The 18,895-nt window shown below is 51.8% G+C and overlaps 1 protein-coding gene across 8 annotated transcripts in view; it reads right to left on the reverse strand.

The window, feature by feature from the left end:
• Positions 1 to 18,895, reverse strand: part of SFXN5 (sideroflexin 5) — a gene marked incomplete at its 3' end in the record, with an annotated part of 101,009 nt that overhangs the window by 44,793 nt on the left and 37,321 nt on the right. For all 8 annotated transcript variants that reach the window (XM_081155936.1, XM_081155938.1, XM_081155935.1 and 5 more), the window contains 3 exons: positions 10,565 to 10,618; positions 9,484 to 9,540; positions 8,173 to 8,238 (listed from right to left, as the gene is read on the reverse strand). In XM_081155936.1, the coding sequence (XP_081012062.1) occupies positions 8,173 to 8,238; positions 9,484 to 9,540; positions 10,565 to 10,618 (177 nt within the window). The remainder of the gene's footprint in view (positions 1 to 8,172; positions 8,239 to 9,483; positions 9,541 to 10,564; positions 10,619 to 18,895) is intronic.

The following is an 18,895-nucleotide window of genomic DNA, read 5'->3' on the forward strand; positions in this document are numbered from 1 at the left end:
GCCAGGCCACACACCTCACATGAAATATCTTAATCAAACCTACTACAAGGCTTTTAGATAGGGTGTTACCCCTTCTTACAGATTCAGAGAAGCTGAGAAGGTTCAGAGAGGTGAAGTAACTTTGTCCAAGGACAGACAGCTATTAGGAGGCAGGTAAAGCTAGGAGTGAACCCAAGGACGGCTAATTCCGAAGCTTTGTTCTTAACCACTGTGCTATTTAATTTCCAATTGTCTTCCTCTCAATGAGGAGCGCTTTAATGTCTCACATTCCATTTAAAACTGGCTGCTTGCATAGCAAAGCTTCCCTGAAAAGACCAGCTTGGGGCTGGGGCCCAGAGGAGTAGAAAGGGGAAGGTAGCTCCAGTCAGGGGAGATAGAGCCCTTGGGCCGCCCATCCCTCCCTGCAACTAGAAATCAGAAGGTCTGGGTTCAAAACCCCCCACATTCATTCAGAACTATGCTAGAGTGCTGGAGGAGTTGGGAACAGGAGCCCTCCAAGAAGCCAGCAGGGAGCTCAGACCCTTCCCCTGGCAGTCTTGTGAGGGCAGGCAGGGCTGGAGTGTGGTCATAGGGCAAGGAGGAAGAGAGGCCTTTGGTTGCAGCAAACACTCAGACTTGCCCCCTATCCTCAAGCCTCCCTCTCCCTGGCTAGGATGGCACAGTCCAGAGTGACTGACCCAGCCTGTCTCCTGCACCCCACATGGCAGCCCATGGTAGGGAGGAAGAAAGGAGAGAAAACCGTGCCAGGGGTCCAGGTCTCTTCTAGCCTCTCTTTCCCCAAAGCCCACCAGAGTCTCCCCAACACAGATGAGGTGAGATTTACTACGGCATACACGATTCTGAGTGCATGGCCAACACACCCAGGCCCAGGGAAGGGGCTGGGGACCCGCACAGTGGGGAAAACATCTGGGCTCCTGGGTAGCCCACCCCACTCACCCGCCGGTGGCAGAAAGGCATGAATACAGGGAAGGCAAGTGGCCACTCACCCCCTCTCTTCTCACAGCCTCCAACCCAGGCCTTACTGTCCCAGCAGCTAGGATGGCTGCAGCTGGGAAAGAACCAGGGTGGGCTGCAGACCAGGGTTGGGAGCCCGTCTGTTCTGGATCCTCGGGGGCCCTTTGGCCTGGAACATTTGGTGGAGCCCATTAAAATTAAAAAGCCAAGTGGCTGGTGGCTCTGAATGCCAGCTCGCTTTCCCTGGCATGGTGGGTCCTGTTTAAGGGAACCAGCTGGCATTAATGGCACACAACTCATCACGAACAGCAGCTAGCGATCAGAAAAATCTGAGCTAATAATCGGGTTTGGGAAAGATAATGGGATATGGAACAATCGCTGCTGAGGGTGCCCTAGGGTCTGTTTCAACAGCCTCCAAATAAGCCACAAAATAGAAATTAACCAAACAGGGGCTCCATTTGGGTGGAGGAAACGGGAAAAACAAACAGGGTGTGGATTTTGCACAAGAATTCCCATGTGGCCAGCAGCTGTGGGTCCCCAAAGAAGCCAGAGCCCAGGACATCAGCAAAGGCCTGAGGAAGCAGTGGACCTTCTCTGGCCACCTTGACTCCCAGGCTGCTGACTTTGCCATGGGCAACTGACAGGAGAAGAGGAAGAGGAGGGAAGACTGGCTTCCTGACAGTGCCCCACAGCGGGCATAAGTGTTGACCAGCACCAGGGACTGGGGTGGAGTGGGAACTCCATGACACAAGACCTTCAATGTCATGAGCTGTGTGGCTGATACCTCCTTAAGTGTTAAGGTCTTGCCCAGGCCAACATCAGCCTAAGTTCTGCAAAGCCGGCAAGGAGACACCAGATGGGGCCTGAGCAATGCATGCAGCCCTCTCTCACCCCGGCGGTGCCTTTCCTCCAGCCCATACGCCCAGCCCCCTGTGGGAAGCCTCTGTTCCGAGGAGCTGCAGGCACTCCGCCTTCACACCCCCCAAAAGAAGGTTATTGTGCTCTTCCTCACCACACCCCGTTCCTCTCCCATTCCCAGCTCACTCCTCATACTGGAGACCTAGGAGCCTTCCCTGAGAGGCGCCTCTCCCACCCCACATCCAGCCCACCCTGCAGAGCTACCTGTCCCATTTCCCGGACACCTTGCACGTGGCTACTCCTCTCTCTCTGCTCCCACCACTTAGCCTAAGCACCAGTCTCTCCTCCCTGGATGACTGCCCACCTTCTAACTCAGCTCCCTGCTTCCACTCTTGCCCCCATTCAGTCTACTCCCCACACAGCAGCCAGAGTGAGCTCCTAAATATGGATATCAACTTGCTTTAGCCTTTCAGTAGCTTCTCGCTGCGCTTACAGAGGCCTGTGTGATCGCCCAGCCTTGCTTACAAGGCTCCAGCCACCTCCCGATCACCTTGGCTCCTTTGAGGAGCCAATTTTCTCTCTTTCTCTCCACCCCTCCCTCCCAGTCCCACCCCCATCCCTCTCTCCCCAGGGCCTACAAGCACTGCCCCTCCCTGGGCCTCCTTACTTTTCAGCTTGAATGTCAGGCCCTCAGAGAAGCCTTCCTTTTACAGCCTCTCACAGAACCTATACCTCTTCCTTCCTTGTACCTATCATGGTCTCTAAGTAGCTATTTATTTACCTTTTTAAAAATGTTGTAAACCAAAGTAATACATGCATAGGATTTAAAAACTGAACTTCACAGAAATGTTTTTACCTGTGGACTCTTTTCTAAGAATCCATCTCTCCCAACAGGCCCCAAGTGCTGGGCTCAGAGCCTCTGTCTCACTCCTCACTGAATTCCTGGTGCCTGGTGAAATGAGTAGGTGCTTAATAAATGTTCCTAGGTTAAATCAAGTGAGTGATTTCTGAAACAGGAGGGAAAAACAAAGAGCCACAAGGAGACTTGCCTTGTGTAGTCGCTGCTTTGCACCTTAGCAAAGAGCTCTACCAGGGCTATGCGCAGGTCTAAGTCCACCTGAGTGGACGGCTCGCCCACTCTCCCAGGAGGGTCCCAGAAGGGGTGGCCCCAGGGCCGTGAAGGCTTCTGAGAAAGGAGATGCCTGACTGAGCCCTAAAGGGTGAGTAGGAGGCAGCCAGGTTAGAAGGAAGGGTTCAGCAGGCTTCAAGCCGGCTCTGTGGGCTCCACTGGTATTTGCCATAAGGGGGTCCAAGGGCCCTGGAGAACAGTGAAGGAGGCATGCCTGAAAAGAGGGATGGCGTGAGGTCAGAATCTAGATCCACTCTCAGGTGGTGGGAAATAACGCAACCAAATGGTCAGGAGTTTGTGTCCCGGAGCTCAAGGGCTGGGGCAGGTCAAGGAATCCTTGAAGTACCAAAACTGCCCACCAGAGGGAGCACATTGTAGCATAAACTTCGTACCAAAATGGCCCATTACCCTCTAATTTCCCTGCAACCCCAGCCAGCCTACTGCTTGGCAACAGGCTCAGGAGCGAAGGGCCAAAGTGGCTGGAACAGAGTCATGTACAGGTTAAAATACCAGTCAGTTCCAGCTGTAGCTGAGAGGCTTGTTTGCTGGCTAAGTGACCAGACCTGGCCCCTGAACCATAACCCACAGAGGCCAGCTGGCAACCTGCTGGGAAACCAAATACATTAGACCCCTTCCATGTAGGAGGGGACACCAACTTGTCCTCCCTAGAATATATACAGAGCTGACATTCATGTCAGACTCACCACTGCCAGCATCACCATCCGTAGGCTTCTGGGACACTTTAGATAATGCCGCAGGGTTCATGCGATGGAGCCTCCGACTCAGAAGCCAGTCCTAGTGACAGCAGCAAGACAAGAGCCTGGTCCAGGATTCTCAGGCTGTCGGCCCCCTTCCTCCATCAGGCCCAGAGAAGAACAGCAGGGCATGAGGTTACACCCCCAACGACAGAGAACACCCTGAGGTACAACCTTGACCACAGAGAACACCCTGAGGTACAACCTTCACCACAGAGAAAACCCTGAGGTACACGCTCGACCACAGACAATACTTGAGGTACACCCTGGACCACAGAGCCAGCTAGGTGCACCTTGCAGGGGAAGAGCATGCTGTGAACCAGGGACAAGTATAGATAACTGACTTGACTTTGGCCAGAAAACACAGGCCCAGGAACAAACTACAAAGGTGAACAGATTGTCTAGCCCTGTTATAGCTACAGAGGCTCTCAAACATTTTCTCTCCCTTCCCCACTGTTCTTAGGATGCCTGGGGAGGCACTTGTCTACCTGGGGGCATGGTAACAGTCCCTTCAACCTGGAAGCTGAGAATGTTGCATGCCTTTTCTGGCGTCCTTATGGCACAGGGGGAGCAGGAAGAAAAGGGGGTCATCTGATTAAGCTTGGGTTTGAATCCCAGCTCTGCCACTGACTTCACCTCTGTATCTCAGTTTCCTTATCTGTAAATGGAGATGAACACCTAAATAGTACCTGGCATCCCGTAAGTGTTAGGCACTATGCCTATTTGCCTTTCTGATTATCATGGGAACATGGGGTAAGCAATGGGAACTGAGAGGGGGAGAGGTTCAGCCCAGGGACCTCCCGGGACACTTCCTTGTACTCCAGTGACTAGTAACAAAGGTTAACAGCATCACTACATCCTACACAGAAGGGACCCCCCAAGGCCCAGACCCTTTTGGAATGGAGGTCAGTGTTGCCCCAAAAGGGAAAGTCCTCAGCCAGCTAAGACCTGGCTGAAGGTGGAGGGTTTGAGGATCAGGCATGAAGTGATTCTCACTCTGGCTCCATCAACCAGCTCCTGGCTGGACTTTAGCCCTGAGCCTTCCTCTCCAGCCCCAGGTCTACTCTCATCGCAGACCCTGAGTCCATGAAGGTGGGCCTGCCAACCCCCACAACTTCTCCAGCCCCCTTCTGCCTGTACCCCCTGCAATACCATGGGTTCCTGAGCCCAGGCAGAGGGCAGGCGTTCCTGGCGTGGCTCTACAGTACTCCATGACCGTCCCTCTGCTCCCCGGCTTCATCATCACCTCATCACTATCACTCTGCACATAGTAGCCACTCATTTTCTGACATCTGGAATCTGTCACGCTCTCCTCCCGCCTGCCTCTTCGTGCGCTGTGCCCTCTATATGGAACACACAGCCCTGCCTTCGCCCCTCTCTGGTCTGTCCTGTAACAGTCAGTCCTGTGTAAATTAAGGGACCCAGCCCTGGGTCCCACTACACCCAAGGCAACCCAAGGTTTGCCTTCATTATAATTCTGGTTTCACCAGTATCCCGGCTTCTCCTCTGAGCATCCTGAAGAACACACCAGTCTGTGCATCTGCATCTCAGTGTCTGCAAAGTGCTCAGCGCACATGCTCCCTTCAGGGACTGCATGGGTCACCCTCATGCACCCGGGCCAGTGGGGGCTGACCCGAGAAGTGCTCAGCACCAGCTCCCAAACTAACACACAGCAAGGACTGATGGCGGCTTCCTTTGTTAACAGACAGCAAACTGTTAGATCTCAAAAATAACTGAAGACAAAATTTCTTTTTTATTCTCAAGTAAGAAACTAGACACTGCCAAATCTATTTAGAGGGTTCACCAAAAGGCTGCTAACCCCACACTGGTGGCCCTGCAACCAGCATGAGACTTCACTTCTGGGGCATGCAAACTGGGGATCCCTGATTTTGGGGTTGCTGGCCAAGGTCATGGGCTCTAGTGAGAGGGGAAAAGTGCTCTGCAAGGTCCAGAGAGGAGGCTGGACTCCCAGGGCCTGGCCTCCACTCCAGCTCATCCTCTGTCCCAGGGATCTGCCCTCAGCCTGTCAGCCCCCCATCCATGCTGCCTGCTTGTAGGGACTCGTTTTAATTAATGCCAGAGCTGGGCCAACCACTGGGGCCCTGACACTTGTTTGCAGGTCATCTCCTCCTAACAGGCTCTCCCTGGGAGGGGATTTGTCACTAATTGAAGCAGAGATCAGTTAATGAGGCCGCGGGGCCTGGGGCTCCAGAGAACAAGGGAAAGGAAAATAAAATAAAGCCTCTTTCTTTGGAGGTTTTGTGATTTACACACACAAAAGAAAAGCAAGCAAGCTGCAGATTTTCCAAGTCAGAAACTCCACTCCATCTGTTGGAGTTAGACCCTCACTGTGTGAAGACGGCAGGCAGAGGGACGCTGCTGCTGCTGAGACTTCGGATCAGAGCGGAGAGGGGCCTCCCGAGGCCAGCAATCAATCAGCAACCTAATTAACAAGTATTTATGGAGCAGTGCTCCGTGCTTCCCTCAGTGGGGGAGAAGACACAGGGCCTGTCCCTGGTTAACTTGTAATCCAGGGGAACAATGAGAGGACAGGACATGGGGTATAACCGAGTACATGTGAAGGACAGAAGTTTCTAGAACTTGTGGCAGGAGAGAAGCGTGGGCTGGTGTAGTCAGGAAAGCCTCTTCGAGGGCTCTGCAACTGGGCTGGAAGGAGGAAGGAGGGCATCCCCCAGCTCAGGCACAGCCCCTGGGGGCCGTGACAGCCATGAGGTTCCCAGTCCCTAGGGTGAGACCCCGGCTCTGAGAGCCCTGAAGGACCCCAAACCCCCAGTACTCTGCCAGGCTTTGGGCCTCAGAACCCCCTCTTCACATCTGGGCTAGCTTTGGCCCTAGGAAGTGGTTGGGATGGAATGACTGAGGGCCCCTTGGGTGAGACAGCAAGGACTGGGGTGCAGAGCCTGGGGCCCCTGGCCTGCAAGAGGAGGAAGTCCCACCAGGACAGTGGTCCCTCCACTCAAGCCCTTCCCTACCAGAACCAGTCAGTATTCTCCCCGTGTGGCTTCTCCTTCCAGCCCCCTGACCCCACCTCACCCTTAAATCTCAAAGAATGAATGTGGGATTTTCAAGCTGCTAAACTAGGCTGAGCCATCAGCTCCTCTTGTCATAAGGGAAGAGGAGGTGACATCAGCAAGAAGGAGGGGACAGAGCCCTTTCTTGTCTCTCACAAGAGCCCCTGACCTTGGCCAGCAACCCCTACAGAATTGGGGAATCCCCAATTTGTATGACCCCAAGCAAATGAAGTCATGCTAGGTTGCAGGATCACCTGGGCGGGTTAGCTGTGTCTTGGCCAGCCACCTGGCTTCTTGTTTGGGATGAGACATAAGGATTCAGGGAAGGAGAAAGATCTTGGCCATGAAATGGGGATACCCCCCTCACACACACACACCTAACAGCTATTTGGAGATGATCTGGTCTGCGTGGGAGTGGAGTGAATGAGGCCATTTCAGAAAACCACCAATCCCTACTTTAGAAGAATTGTGAAGTAAATGATGGTGTTTGGGACAATGGGTTAGTACCTTTGCACGAACAATCATTATATTTATTTAATGACATGGAAAGATGCGGAAATTGGGTTTCCCAAAAGATTATTAGAGGTGAATGGTTTTTTATTTGAATTTTCTAATTTTTTTCCTACTAATCACATGTATTTATTGTGTAATGAATAAAATAATGGAGTTGTGAAGTGAATTCATGGCTGAAGTCAGCTGTGGGAGACCACCAGCAGGCCGGGATCGAAAGAGTGCCAGACAGAGGAGCAAGGGTGGGCTCAAGGGTAGGATGAGTGTAGTCAAGGTTTTGGGAGCTTGAGGCTCTGTTCTTGCTCTGGTCTAGGCCCCTTGCTGTGTCACCTGCCCTCTTTCCTCACCTGGATCCAACCTTATGCTAATAGAGTCTACAAACCTCTCTTACTTAATAGCTGCTCTACCCTCAAAGTCCCGTGGGACTCAAGTGAGCCTATTGCCCCTGACTTGAGGAGCTTACAGGCATCCAGGAGGGACTGGACATGTGACCACATGACCAAGGCTACTGAGAGGGGACACCAGTGCCCCAGGAGCTCAGACAAAGAGCAAGGGGAGCTGGCATTTGGACCAACCTTGTGAATCATTCCAGAGCCCCTGGCCTCCTGCATTAGTACTGAGTGTGATGACCACCTCCTCTGAGAAGAGTGCCAGACAAACAGGGCCCTCTAGGGACAGACTTGCTGCCCTCAGCTGGAGTGGGCAGCCTTTCGCATCACCCACAGGCACCACCTCCCCTCCCCACCTCCTCTCTGAAACCTGAAACCCCAGCTTATGCTCTATTAAAGTGTCACCAGGATCTACACTCTTCTCTGCCTAGAAAGCCTGCCCTGAGGGCCCACCCACAGAAACCTGTCTCCCACGCTCCTTGCCTGGGTCTGACCCTCAGACAAGGTCTGGCCCAAGATGCTGGGGAAGGGGGGTGCTTACTCACAGCGATGGAGACGGCACTGATGACAGCTCCTAGGTAGCCCTGGATGAACTTGGATGCAGGTGAAGGCTGGAAGACAGAGACAGGATTTCAGGCCCACTGGGTGCCCAAAGCCTCCACACTTTGCCATTGCCAAAAGCCCCAGCCAGCAAGGGGCATTCCTGCCTCCCAAGAGGGAGGGTCAGGCGAGAAGGAAGAGGTCCCTCTGGAAGACAGAAGGGACCTTAGTGCAGAACCCTTAGTGCAGTTCTAAATGTGGAAATTTGAGACAGCAACCTCCAGGGAGATGCCGAAGGGCCCACTGCACTCTGCCCTGTTCTAAATGGTCACTGGCAGACACTGCTGGCTGCGGGTAGAGAACAGCAAGGGCCAAATGAGTCCCTTACGGCTGGGCAAGCAGATCCAATTTAGGAAGACGGCGCTGCGAGTGGGCGCCTGGCGCCTGCAGCACCTCCCGGCTAGAAATGGCAGTGTCAGGGCTGGCCACAGCCTACTGGCTCTCACAGGCCTTGTCAACCCAGGTAGCAACTGCGCTTCCGTGCCAATCGATGCCAGTTGCTCAATATTTCTATGGAAAAATGTATCCCAAGTTGCAATGTAAAAAATTAAGAAAGAGCTGAGGACCTTGCCTGTATATAGGACAATGGCAATTTTGGAGACATTCGGTTTAAGGTGAACAGAAGTCAACCAAGCAGAGACGTATGTGCGTGAAGCATTTGAGCGAGACGTGGACTTAAGGGTTTAGATGGGGGCAGGGGGTGTCCTCGGGATGTTAGGCCCTGCAGTATTACCCCCCAGGCCAGCCCTGCGGTATTATCCCCCGAAAGTCAGAGAACTGACCGACCAGGGAGAGGCAGCCTCGCCAGTGGAGCAGGGTGGACGCCGGAAGGGTGACTGGGCTTCCATGGTAAGTTTGTCCCAGAAGGACAGGGGACTGGGGAGGACATGTCTGTCGTCGCAGACCCATCACCCCTCAAGAGCAGCCTTTCAGCTTTGCAGCCAGAAGTCTGGGGGCACCAAGGCAGCCTCCAGGAAAGCTTGGAGAAGCTTTAGGGAAATTCAGTTCCCACGTGGCTGACGCCGTCCTGATCCAGTATCGGGTATAAGAGCTGTCTCTAGGGAATTCTGAAGCCAGTGGAGCTCATCTCTGCCCCCCCACCCCAGTGCCATGTTGTGGGCCTTCTTCACGTCATGCGAACAGTGCCCCCAGCAGCTGAAATAAGGCGCTACAGGGGGCAATGCTTCACCCAGCCGAGAGGCAGGAAGGAAGGATGAAGGGCACCCAGCCGCCGGGCGGTGGCCCATGGCACTCACCTTGGTAGCATTGCGGTTTGCATAGTTGACACAAGCGTTGTGGCTCTGGTTCAGCCACTGAAAGGCAAGCGGGGAGAGGAGAGGAGAGGTCAGGGAAGGCTGCTCACCTCCCTGGAAGCCAGGCCTGCGCCTGGGAGGCCACGCGCCTTCAGAAAGACGTGAGCCACTAGCTCACAGTGGGTCCGTCCAACCCACCAGTAGGATAACTGACTGTCCAGTTTGCCCGGGACTGTGCCAGCTATAGCACTGAATGTCCCCAGTCCTGAGACACCCCTCAGCTCCTGGCCAACTGGGCCACTGGTTCTGCCCACCCCAGAGACAGTACCTCTTCCAAAATTATGGCTCTCACTGCCCCAAATGGGCCCCTCGCCTTTGCCACACCACCCTTATTACATTACTTACTGGACAGAGGTGGACACTGAGGCCCCTGGAATGACTGACAGCCCTGAACTTCTTTCAAAAATCTCCCGCCCAGTGTCCTGCACCCCTTGCCGCACCCAGACGCAGGCACTGTTGGAGTTGTGCTCACTGACGTTTTCTCCTTAAGACAGACAGGTTTTCTTTCTCCCCCTCTTACTCTGCAGACACACACACAGCTTCAACTACTGTCAGACAGCCACACCCAGCCTCTCTTCAAGAGCAGAGACCAGGGTCTGTGATGCCTTTTCACCCACCTCGCTACCTTGGGGTTGGGATGCATTTACCTTCCCCACAGATTTGGGTGAGGCTGATGTCCAAGAGGCTGTGGGCCTCGAGGTCACTGGCCATGGGCCAAGCAGCCAAGGGACAGACTGGGTGGCCACCAACAAGCCATCCAGCAGAGGGCACCAGCCCAGCCCTCATCACCTCCATGCGAAGGTTAAAGTGACACATAATGGCCTGAGATGTGGGTTGCTGGGAACCTGTTCAGCAGAGCCTGAAATCCTGGGCTTCTCCCAGTAGCTTCTGGGTTGGGGAGAGGTATGAAGTGGGGTGATTTCCCCCGAGAGTCATGGATGGGAGAGGAGACACTGAGGCAAGGAGTTCTAACCAGTACCTGTGGGGCCCTCCCTCAGGAGCCTGTTTGCCGGGAGACTGTTACCTGCCAGAAGACAGTGGATGCCAGTGTCTGGTTGGGCAAAAGAAGACCGACCACCTGAGGGGGGGGGGGGGGAGAGAGAGAGAGGAAAGGCTATAAAGGTCAAAAAAACCACCCTACACTTTTGGGAAGAAAAATTAAACAGTCACAAATAACAGCAAGCTGAGTCCACACAAACTGATATGAATGATGTGCTCATACAAACTGCTGCCCACAGTGAGACTGTGTATGAGGACACCCAAGGTGCACAATTGTATCACAGCGTAACTCCATTCTCAAAGAAAGACATCTTCTATAGAGCCATATACATACACAAACACATACACATACATATCTCCAAGCATGAAAAAAACCTGTGGCACACATGAGATCCGGTTACACAGTACTCTCTCAGTCTTCTTGAATACTTCAGTATTCTTTTTAACAGCTGACACGCGTTATTTCCATAATTGGTGGGCAGGGGACAATCAAACGAACTAACTAAAGGAACACCTTCCCTGCCGCTCAGCTAGCTTGGCTCCTTCACACTCCAGCCGTATAGGGGATTTCGGTGCGGATTAAATAAAACTCATTTCAAGGCCTTAAATACTTTCCAAATACAAGCTGGAGGAATTTATATCTGCTATCACTGAGCCCTCATGAAGCAAAACCTACACCATGTTTAAGAGATTGAATGAAACATGGATGTCTAATAAATATTTGAATGAATGAATCAACATACCCATATAGCTAATTAGGACTACATACATGAGGACCCATTATTCCAAAGCCCAAATATCACCTAGGACCTAGACTCACTGACTTTGGTTTTTGTTTTAAGTCGAGATTAATGTCTGATTTTAACACTGGCCAACCCTTGGACTTGAGGGATCCACATGCCTCTCAAGTTTACCTCTTGAATGCTTGTGTGCAAAATAACACCTACCAAGTACTGCTGCATATGGAAAGAAATGTGCACAACCATCCACATATTGACTTATTTATTATTCCTGTAGATAAAATGGCTCTTTGGCAAGAATTTCTGTAAGGAACAAGTATAAACATTCAATTCTATGCAGTAAATCAAATTCTAGACACCCTCAGCAACATTAGTAAATCATGTTTTAAAGATTAAAATGTTTTTAAAACAGTGAATATGCACATACATTTATATTTATTGGCCCATATCAGTTTGAATAAATTTATATAATGTAAAGCCACTCCACAGCTCCAGTGAGGAATTAGGAGATTTTTCTCCCAAAAATGAGATCCCAACTCCATTTTCCTTTGCAATGGCAGCTCAGGGTACTGGAATGGGAATCAGGAGACCTGGGTTCTTAGCCTCAGCTCCGTCCCTGTGTGATCTCCAGCAGAAGACCGTCCCCTTTGGGGTTCTAGCCTTCTTACCTATAGAGTGAAGGGGTTGATCCTGGAGGTCCTATCTCAGTTTAAATTCTATTCTCTGTTCCAGGTAATACAGGTGAAGTCAATAGAGATAGTCCCATTGTACAGATAATCCCCCCACCCCAGCCCAGTTGAGAAGTATTATGGGGAACACAGGACCTCCCCCCAGCCAGGCTGCCACACCACAGAGAGGAAGCTGAGCCCAGAGAGGCCTGACGCTGGGAAGAGACAGCCTGAACCAGCAGGAGTGCACGTGGGTGTGTGCACATACGAGTACACATGTGCATGTCCGACTGCTCCCAAAGCCTGAGGAAATGAAAGTAGTTCTTAACTGTTGGGAGCACATCATTCCCCCTAATCTGCTGGTTTATATTACATGGGTGTGCTATGAACGACACTGTCTTCTCCCCTCAGCCTCCACTGGTCTCCCTGAATTGTGCGTGGGCCGCCAGGAGTGGGGTATGATGCAGCCCCATGGGACTCACTGTATGTACCAGACAGCTGCCGACCAGGACCTTCACAGCTCATCACATCACAGGGTCCCCTTGTGAATCCCTATCAAGAGGGCATTTTTAACTATTCTCTTTGCCCTGACTGTCAAGGTCAGGCCAGCTCTCTGTGGCCCATGTCTGCCAACTGTACACATCCTCATGGGATGTATTTTGTGCCCAAAACTTCACTCCTGACTTCATCTTCCCTTCCTGTCCCTAAATTTCCTTTTGTCTCATTTTCATCTTTATTTGTTTATCTTGTGCCATGTATTTTTTTTTATGTGATTGCAAGTCTTTTCCAGAACAAACCACAGCCCTAAACTAAACCGGTACCCAGGCTATGTACTATAGACACTCACACTCACATCTATAACCAGTGAGTTTTTCACCTTGTTGGCCAACCCTGACCAGCCTCCTGTCCCAACCTCCTGCCCTAACATGAGCCTCATGTCCATGCACCTCTGGCTCCTTATGCTTTCTTAGAGATTGATTGGTTGATTGATTGATTGATTGATTGACTGATTTTACTAAGCATTTCTCCTTATGTCACTTACCACGATCCTTATTATAACTCTGGGGCTCAGACAAAGTAGAGATTACTTTCTATATTTTGCAAATGGGATAAATGAGGTTTAGGGACATTCAGTGATCTGCCCAAGGCTTCATAGCTAGCTCAGAAAAGAGTCAGGTCTCCTAATTCCTGGCCTGGGAGCCCTGTCTCTCTGATTTTAGGAGCGCCCTCTACAGCTCATCCCCCTGAGCACAAAGGAAGAATCAGACCCCATGCCCATTTCCGAGCATCTGCTGTGCACCAAGTTTCATGCTGCCCGCAGTGGAGAATATCAGAGGAAAGGAATATAGAGTACCTAACCACAATAAACAAAACCCAACAGGAAAATGTACAAGAAAGTCCTTTATGCCACCTGGGCACGAAAGGGACAAGACAGTTCCATCGAGGACTTGGGTGTCTGTAAATCTGAGAAAGTCTAACATTCAAGCAGGAGTTCAGGCAGGGAGAGGTAGGGGTGCTCTGGCTACCTGCCGAAGGAGAGGACGGTGCCAAGGTCGCGTGTGTGTGCTCACCGGAGCAAGAACAGCTGAGAGACTGACCTCACTGAAGGAGGAGGTTTGGGAGATCAGCAGACTGGAGCCCAGGAAGGGTGAGGTTGGAAGGCAGTGGAACACCATGTAGCATTGGCCGAACGGGCCGAAGGGAGTCATTTGAGCTGAGGTAGAGGGAACAGGGATCCCGCCCTCCAGGTCCTACATCAGGCTGGTGGGGCCAGGAGCACCCGGTGCCAGCCCCGTTCCCTATTAGGCAACACGCAGCACCATCTGCACAATCCCAGGAGCAAGAGCAGATATTTTATAACTTCCTTTTTTCTTTTTAGTCTAAAATTAAAAATAAATGTTCCTTCAGTTCTCAGATGTATATCTCTGGTGCAACCTGCCCACATTCCCTCACGCTGCCCTTTCCAGAACGTGGCAGGGGAAAGGAGGAAAGAGATGGATAGAGAGAGGGAGCCAGTCCACCCGGCTCCAATGCCAGTGGATTGCACCTCTTCCAAGAGGGAAACGCTTCAGGCGTGGCCACGCAGATGGGTGGAGAGAGCCCAGAATGTGGCTGGTACCAGGGAAAGTGGAAGGAGAGCCAACAGCCAGAATTTCCAGCCCAGCCTCCACCCTATCTTGCTGCAGGACCTTGGCCAAATCACACATCCTATCTTTGCTCCCATTTATAGTTCATAACATGGCTGGGGTCTCCTCCACAGCTCCCACCCCCGGAAGCTGTCCTCTCTGCACATCTGTCTATGTTTGCCGTTCCCTTTCCCTTTGGATGGCTGGCTGTGGGCCCTGGCGATGAATACTAAGGCTCTGGCCGCAGGAAGAGCTGAACTCACGTCCTGGTTCTAGTATTTATGAGGGGTGACCATGTGCAAGTTACTTGAGTTCTCTGTGTCTCTGTTTTTTCATCTATTAAGTGGTGATAACCAGGGTACCTCTCTGGATGGTCATGGGAGTAGGCGTGGGAAGAATTCAGCACAGTGTCTGGCCTTCAGCAAGTGCTTACTAGGTTAATGTGATTCCCCTCCTACTATCTCCTTCTTTTCCGGTCTTTGCTGGCCCCTGCTTTCTCTGAACTCTACAGTCTGCATGACACAACTGAGGATCACCTTGCCCCCACCTTGTCTTTGGACACAAGCCTTATCCCTCAAAGGATCAGGAGTTTCTAAGGGTAAAGTAGAATACGGGCTTTTCTCTCTGATGTCCCCCAAAGCACTCAGCACAAAGATGGGCCCTAATGACAGTGGAAACATTGCCAACTCATTAAGAACATTAAATAATTATTGGCCAGAAAAAGATCTATGATGGATTGTGACAATGACAACCACCAGCCATCTCTTCCTTGCCTCTTTTACTAAATTCCGAATTGCATGGGGTGCTAGCCTTTGGGGAGGGGATGCAGATTGAGTTTGGTCCCAATTGTTTGCTCTTCCCCGCGCCTCTACCCTCGCCAGAGGAGGGATGTATTTCCCTGCTCTTGGTGTTGCTTAGTTATGTGACTTGCTCTGGCCAATGGCATGTGGGAGGAAGCGGCAGTGTGCCAGTTCCGCGCCCAGGCCTCAGAAGCCTCGTGTGCTTCAGTCGCCCTCTGGTGCTTCTAACGTTGCTACGACGCGACGTGCCCTGACTAGTGGCCCGGTCCAAGAGGGATGGGACATGAGGAGCAGAGTCCAGCCTAAAAACTGAACTGCCTCAGTGAAGCCCAGTCGAGACCAGCCAAACCCCAGGTCCCTAAAAATAAACGTGTATGGCTGCCACTGAAATTTTGTGGATGTTTGTTACACAGCACTATAGTAGCAAAATCGCATTAATTCAGAGATTACCACATAGGAAGAGTGAATATGCTGTCCTTCCTGTTTCAATAGTTTACACCATCAGTGCACCTTGAATTGTGTCTTCCCTCGTGATGCTGGTTTCTGAGCAGCCTCGCTTATCCATCTGCTCCACCTGGTGACCATTAGCCCAAGTCTGGGGCCACCCCGGAAGGGACGAAAGGCAGTTTGTGCTTGAGCCTTGTCTCAGGACCGAATTGGGATGGGGCCAATCAATGGCACCCACATGGAAACTGGCTCACAGGAAAAATCACATCTTCCCTGCCGGCCTCCTCCCCCCAAGTGTTCTAACCTCTGCAGAGAGATGAGGTCTCCGTCTGGGAGAAAGGCACCACCAAATATCCCAATCTGCTCGGCCACAAGGGAGACGTGAGCAGTTGAACACAAGGACAGGGCACCAAGGCCACTGTCACAATTCTGTGTCCTGTGATATTGGAACTCAGAGTGGGAGAAATGAGCAACCCTCCACCCCCTCGGCTACCGTCCATACAAAACTAACTCAAATAATAGGAAAAAGAAGATTTTTTAAAAATAAAAGTATAGAAAATCCAGAGAAAAAAACAGGATGTGTGTCAAAACAACTGGCTGGTGAAACTTAAGTCAGGGGAAGGCTACAGGGTACGGAATTACCTTGCCAGCCAAGGCGATGGCAGAAATAACTGTCCTTCTCACCCTCCACCCCGTCTCTACTTGGCTATTCACTCCTCATCTTCCAGCTTTCAGCTTAGTTGTCACTTACTCCAGGAAGCCCTCCCTGACCCTCAAGATGAGCTTAGGACCCCGTCATATGTCCTCCCAGCATCCTGCCTGCCTCCTTTGCAGCATTCACCCCACTATTACCTGTGTAAAGTGTACCGCTCTCGAGAACTTCCAGAAGCTTCAGAGGGGTGAGACAGGTGATGCTTACTTCCCACGTCCTTGGGAGTCCTCGCTGGCAAAGCAAACTACCCCTTTCCTTTGGCATCACACCCCTCCCCTCCACACGGACACACTCAATTCCAAATGCCCCTCTTCATTTTTCAAAGACCTGCCAAGAGCCCCGGTAATAAGTTTGCCTGCTCTTTCCTTCTACTTTGTCTCCATCTTCTGATTTATGTGGCTAATGATCTGAAAAGTAACACTCGAGTGCATCAGAGGTGCTGCTAGTTAAAGGATCCCAACCAGTGAAAGAAAATATCATTTGTCAAGTGAATGTTTGCCCCCGACTGGTCAGATCCAGCTTAACCAAGTGACATTTTTTGGATGATATAAACTGGGCCAAAATGGCTGGTGTCACTTACAATGGAAAAAAAACTGGGGCTGGGGTTTAAGTGTGTGAAAAAGCAGGGTCTGGGGTGAGGAAGGCTGGGAGATGTCAGAAAGGCCTTGGGAAGCAGTCAGATCTTCATGTAAAGTGAACCCTTTGTGGTCCCCCCTCCTCCCCCAAGATAAGTGGCCCATACCAGCTCCTTCTGAGCAGTGGGGCTTCAAAGTCCACTTGATCACCTGCAGTGTAAAATGAGAGGGCTCCGAGTACGGAGTCCAAACTCCAAATGTCCCAAGACAGAAATCTGGTTTGGATGCAACCCAAGGCCACTGGACTCACGGACCAGAACTGTACAGTCTGACTGGCCCCAGTCTCCAGCTGGATATGGGGGGCTGGGGCCTTGACTTTGGAGAGGATTGCAGGAGGGTCATGGGGAGCAAAGGGCTGAGGAGAGAGACAAAGATGGCCTGGGAGAAACTCAGGTCCATGAGAGAAACCCAGTTCCTGGTGTCTGAGACGGTGCGGTAGCCAAGGCTGCAGGGCACAGGCTGGCAGGTGGGGAGATGCAGAGGACAGTGGGCCAGGACACGCCCTCCTTCCCCCAGCCACATGTGCATGGAAATGACAGCACACACCTCTCAGCGGGAACCTGGGGACAGAGCTGCCGATTATAAGAGGCCCTGGCTGGTGGGGTTCTGCAAAGAGCCTGAAGGAGGGGAGCCATGCTCTGCGCTGGCCTCGGGACCAGCCTCGGTGCACTGGCTTAGTCCCCACGCTTATGTATAAATTGGGATCTCTTTGCCACACACCGAAGGGGAAAAAGTTCCCATCTTCAAATGTTAAGCTTAAAATAAGACACTACATGGGTGCCAGTGGATCTGTGAAATCTGCTGACTAAACTGGCACCAGCCTCTGGGAGAAAACCAGCTCGTTTCTCCTGAGCTCGGGGAGAGAGCAGGGCGGGGGCGGGGTTCCAGTCAGGCAAGGTGGGAGCACTGGAGGTCGAGCCAGGAATGCTCACCTGGGCAGCAGGCGGCCTGGATGTTGCTTCCAGAGCATCTCAGTGAAGGGACCTGCCAACCTTCCTTACCCGTTCCCTGCATAGCTCAGGGACCCAGTTCCTGGTATATTTGCCAGCACCCCCATTTCTATTTCAGTGAGCATTTAATGGCTCCTGCGTGTCTATATTTTTTGCCCACTCTTATCACACCAGGGGCTTCCCTAAGGTGTGGACTGGAACCTTCACTCCTATTCAGACTAGGCATTTGCTGAGATGTTCAGTGCAACCAGCCACTGTGTGGCCCCTGAAGAGCTGATGTGGCCGGTGGGAGCCAGGACAGCCACAGAGCTCCTTCCAACAGGCAAAGCAGTGACTGGGGAGGGAGTGGGACCCATGAGTCCTCAGGTTGCTTGTCCACATCCAAGGACCAAGATGGAAGCTTACAGGTTCTCCCTGTCCAATGGATCCTCTCAGGACCTGGCTCTGGGCCAGCTGCTCTAATCATGGGTATGAATATTTGGGGCTAGGAAGTAGGGCGAGGTGAGCATTGTCATTTGGCTCTGGCTGCTACTGAGGCCCACTGGGAGACAACCCGGGCCAGGCTGCCAGTTCACCTCAGCCAGGTGTTCATAAAGGACCTCGGAGGCCAGGGCACCATGCGCTACACATTCATTTATTCAGTGAGGGACGGTTGCTCTAGGCTGGGAGAGTCCTGGTGCAGACAGGACATTCACAGCATCTAGGTCAGCAGCGAACCCCTGACAGCATGGGACTGGATCAGCACCCTAGCTCCCAGGATGCCTGCAAGGCTGCAATGACCCTGAAATGACTGACCTGTCTTGGGCAGGAAGAGGAGAGAGTGGAAAAGCATGGGCTGTCCTCAACAACACCTTGTGAACTAGAGACACTGCTGGCGTCCCTTGGGTTAGCTAGTTCATCCTAGATGATGGCAGCCATTACTCTAAGGGTCCAGTTGGCCTCTTATGAGGAAACGAGCCCCAAATTCAGCTTCTCTCGTTTGGCAAACAGATAATACTGCCAAATGATGTATTTTTTCAAGTGTTAATGAAATATTCATAAAAGTTATTAAGGCAGATTCTTGTTTGCCTACCTATTAACCATTTTCCCCTGCTTTCTCACTAACAGAATCCCTATAATTGGGGATTGACTATATATGCAGCCAAATTCTGCATAAACAGAACAGTGTGTGAGTCTTTGAAGAAGATTCTTTACAGGGAACTGACTCCATTGGGAGGTATATCCTTTTACTCCTCCTTTCTCTTCCCTGAACTGTGATGTGATGGCTGGAACACCAAC

Source organism: Miniopterus schreibersii, assembly GCF_964146895.1.
Source record: "Miniopterus schreibersii genome assembly, chromosome: 13".
In the NCBI taxonomy this organism is placed as follows: domain Eukaryota; kingdom Metazoa; phylum Chordata; class Mammalia; order Chiroptera; family Miniopteridae; genus Miniopterus; species Miniopterus schreibersii.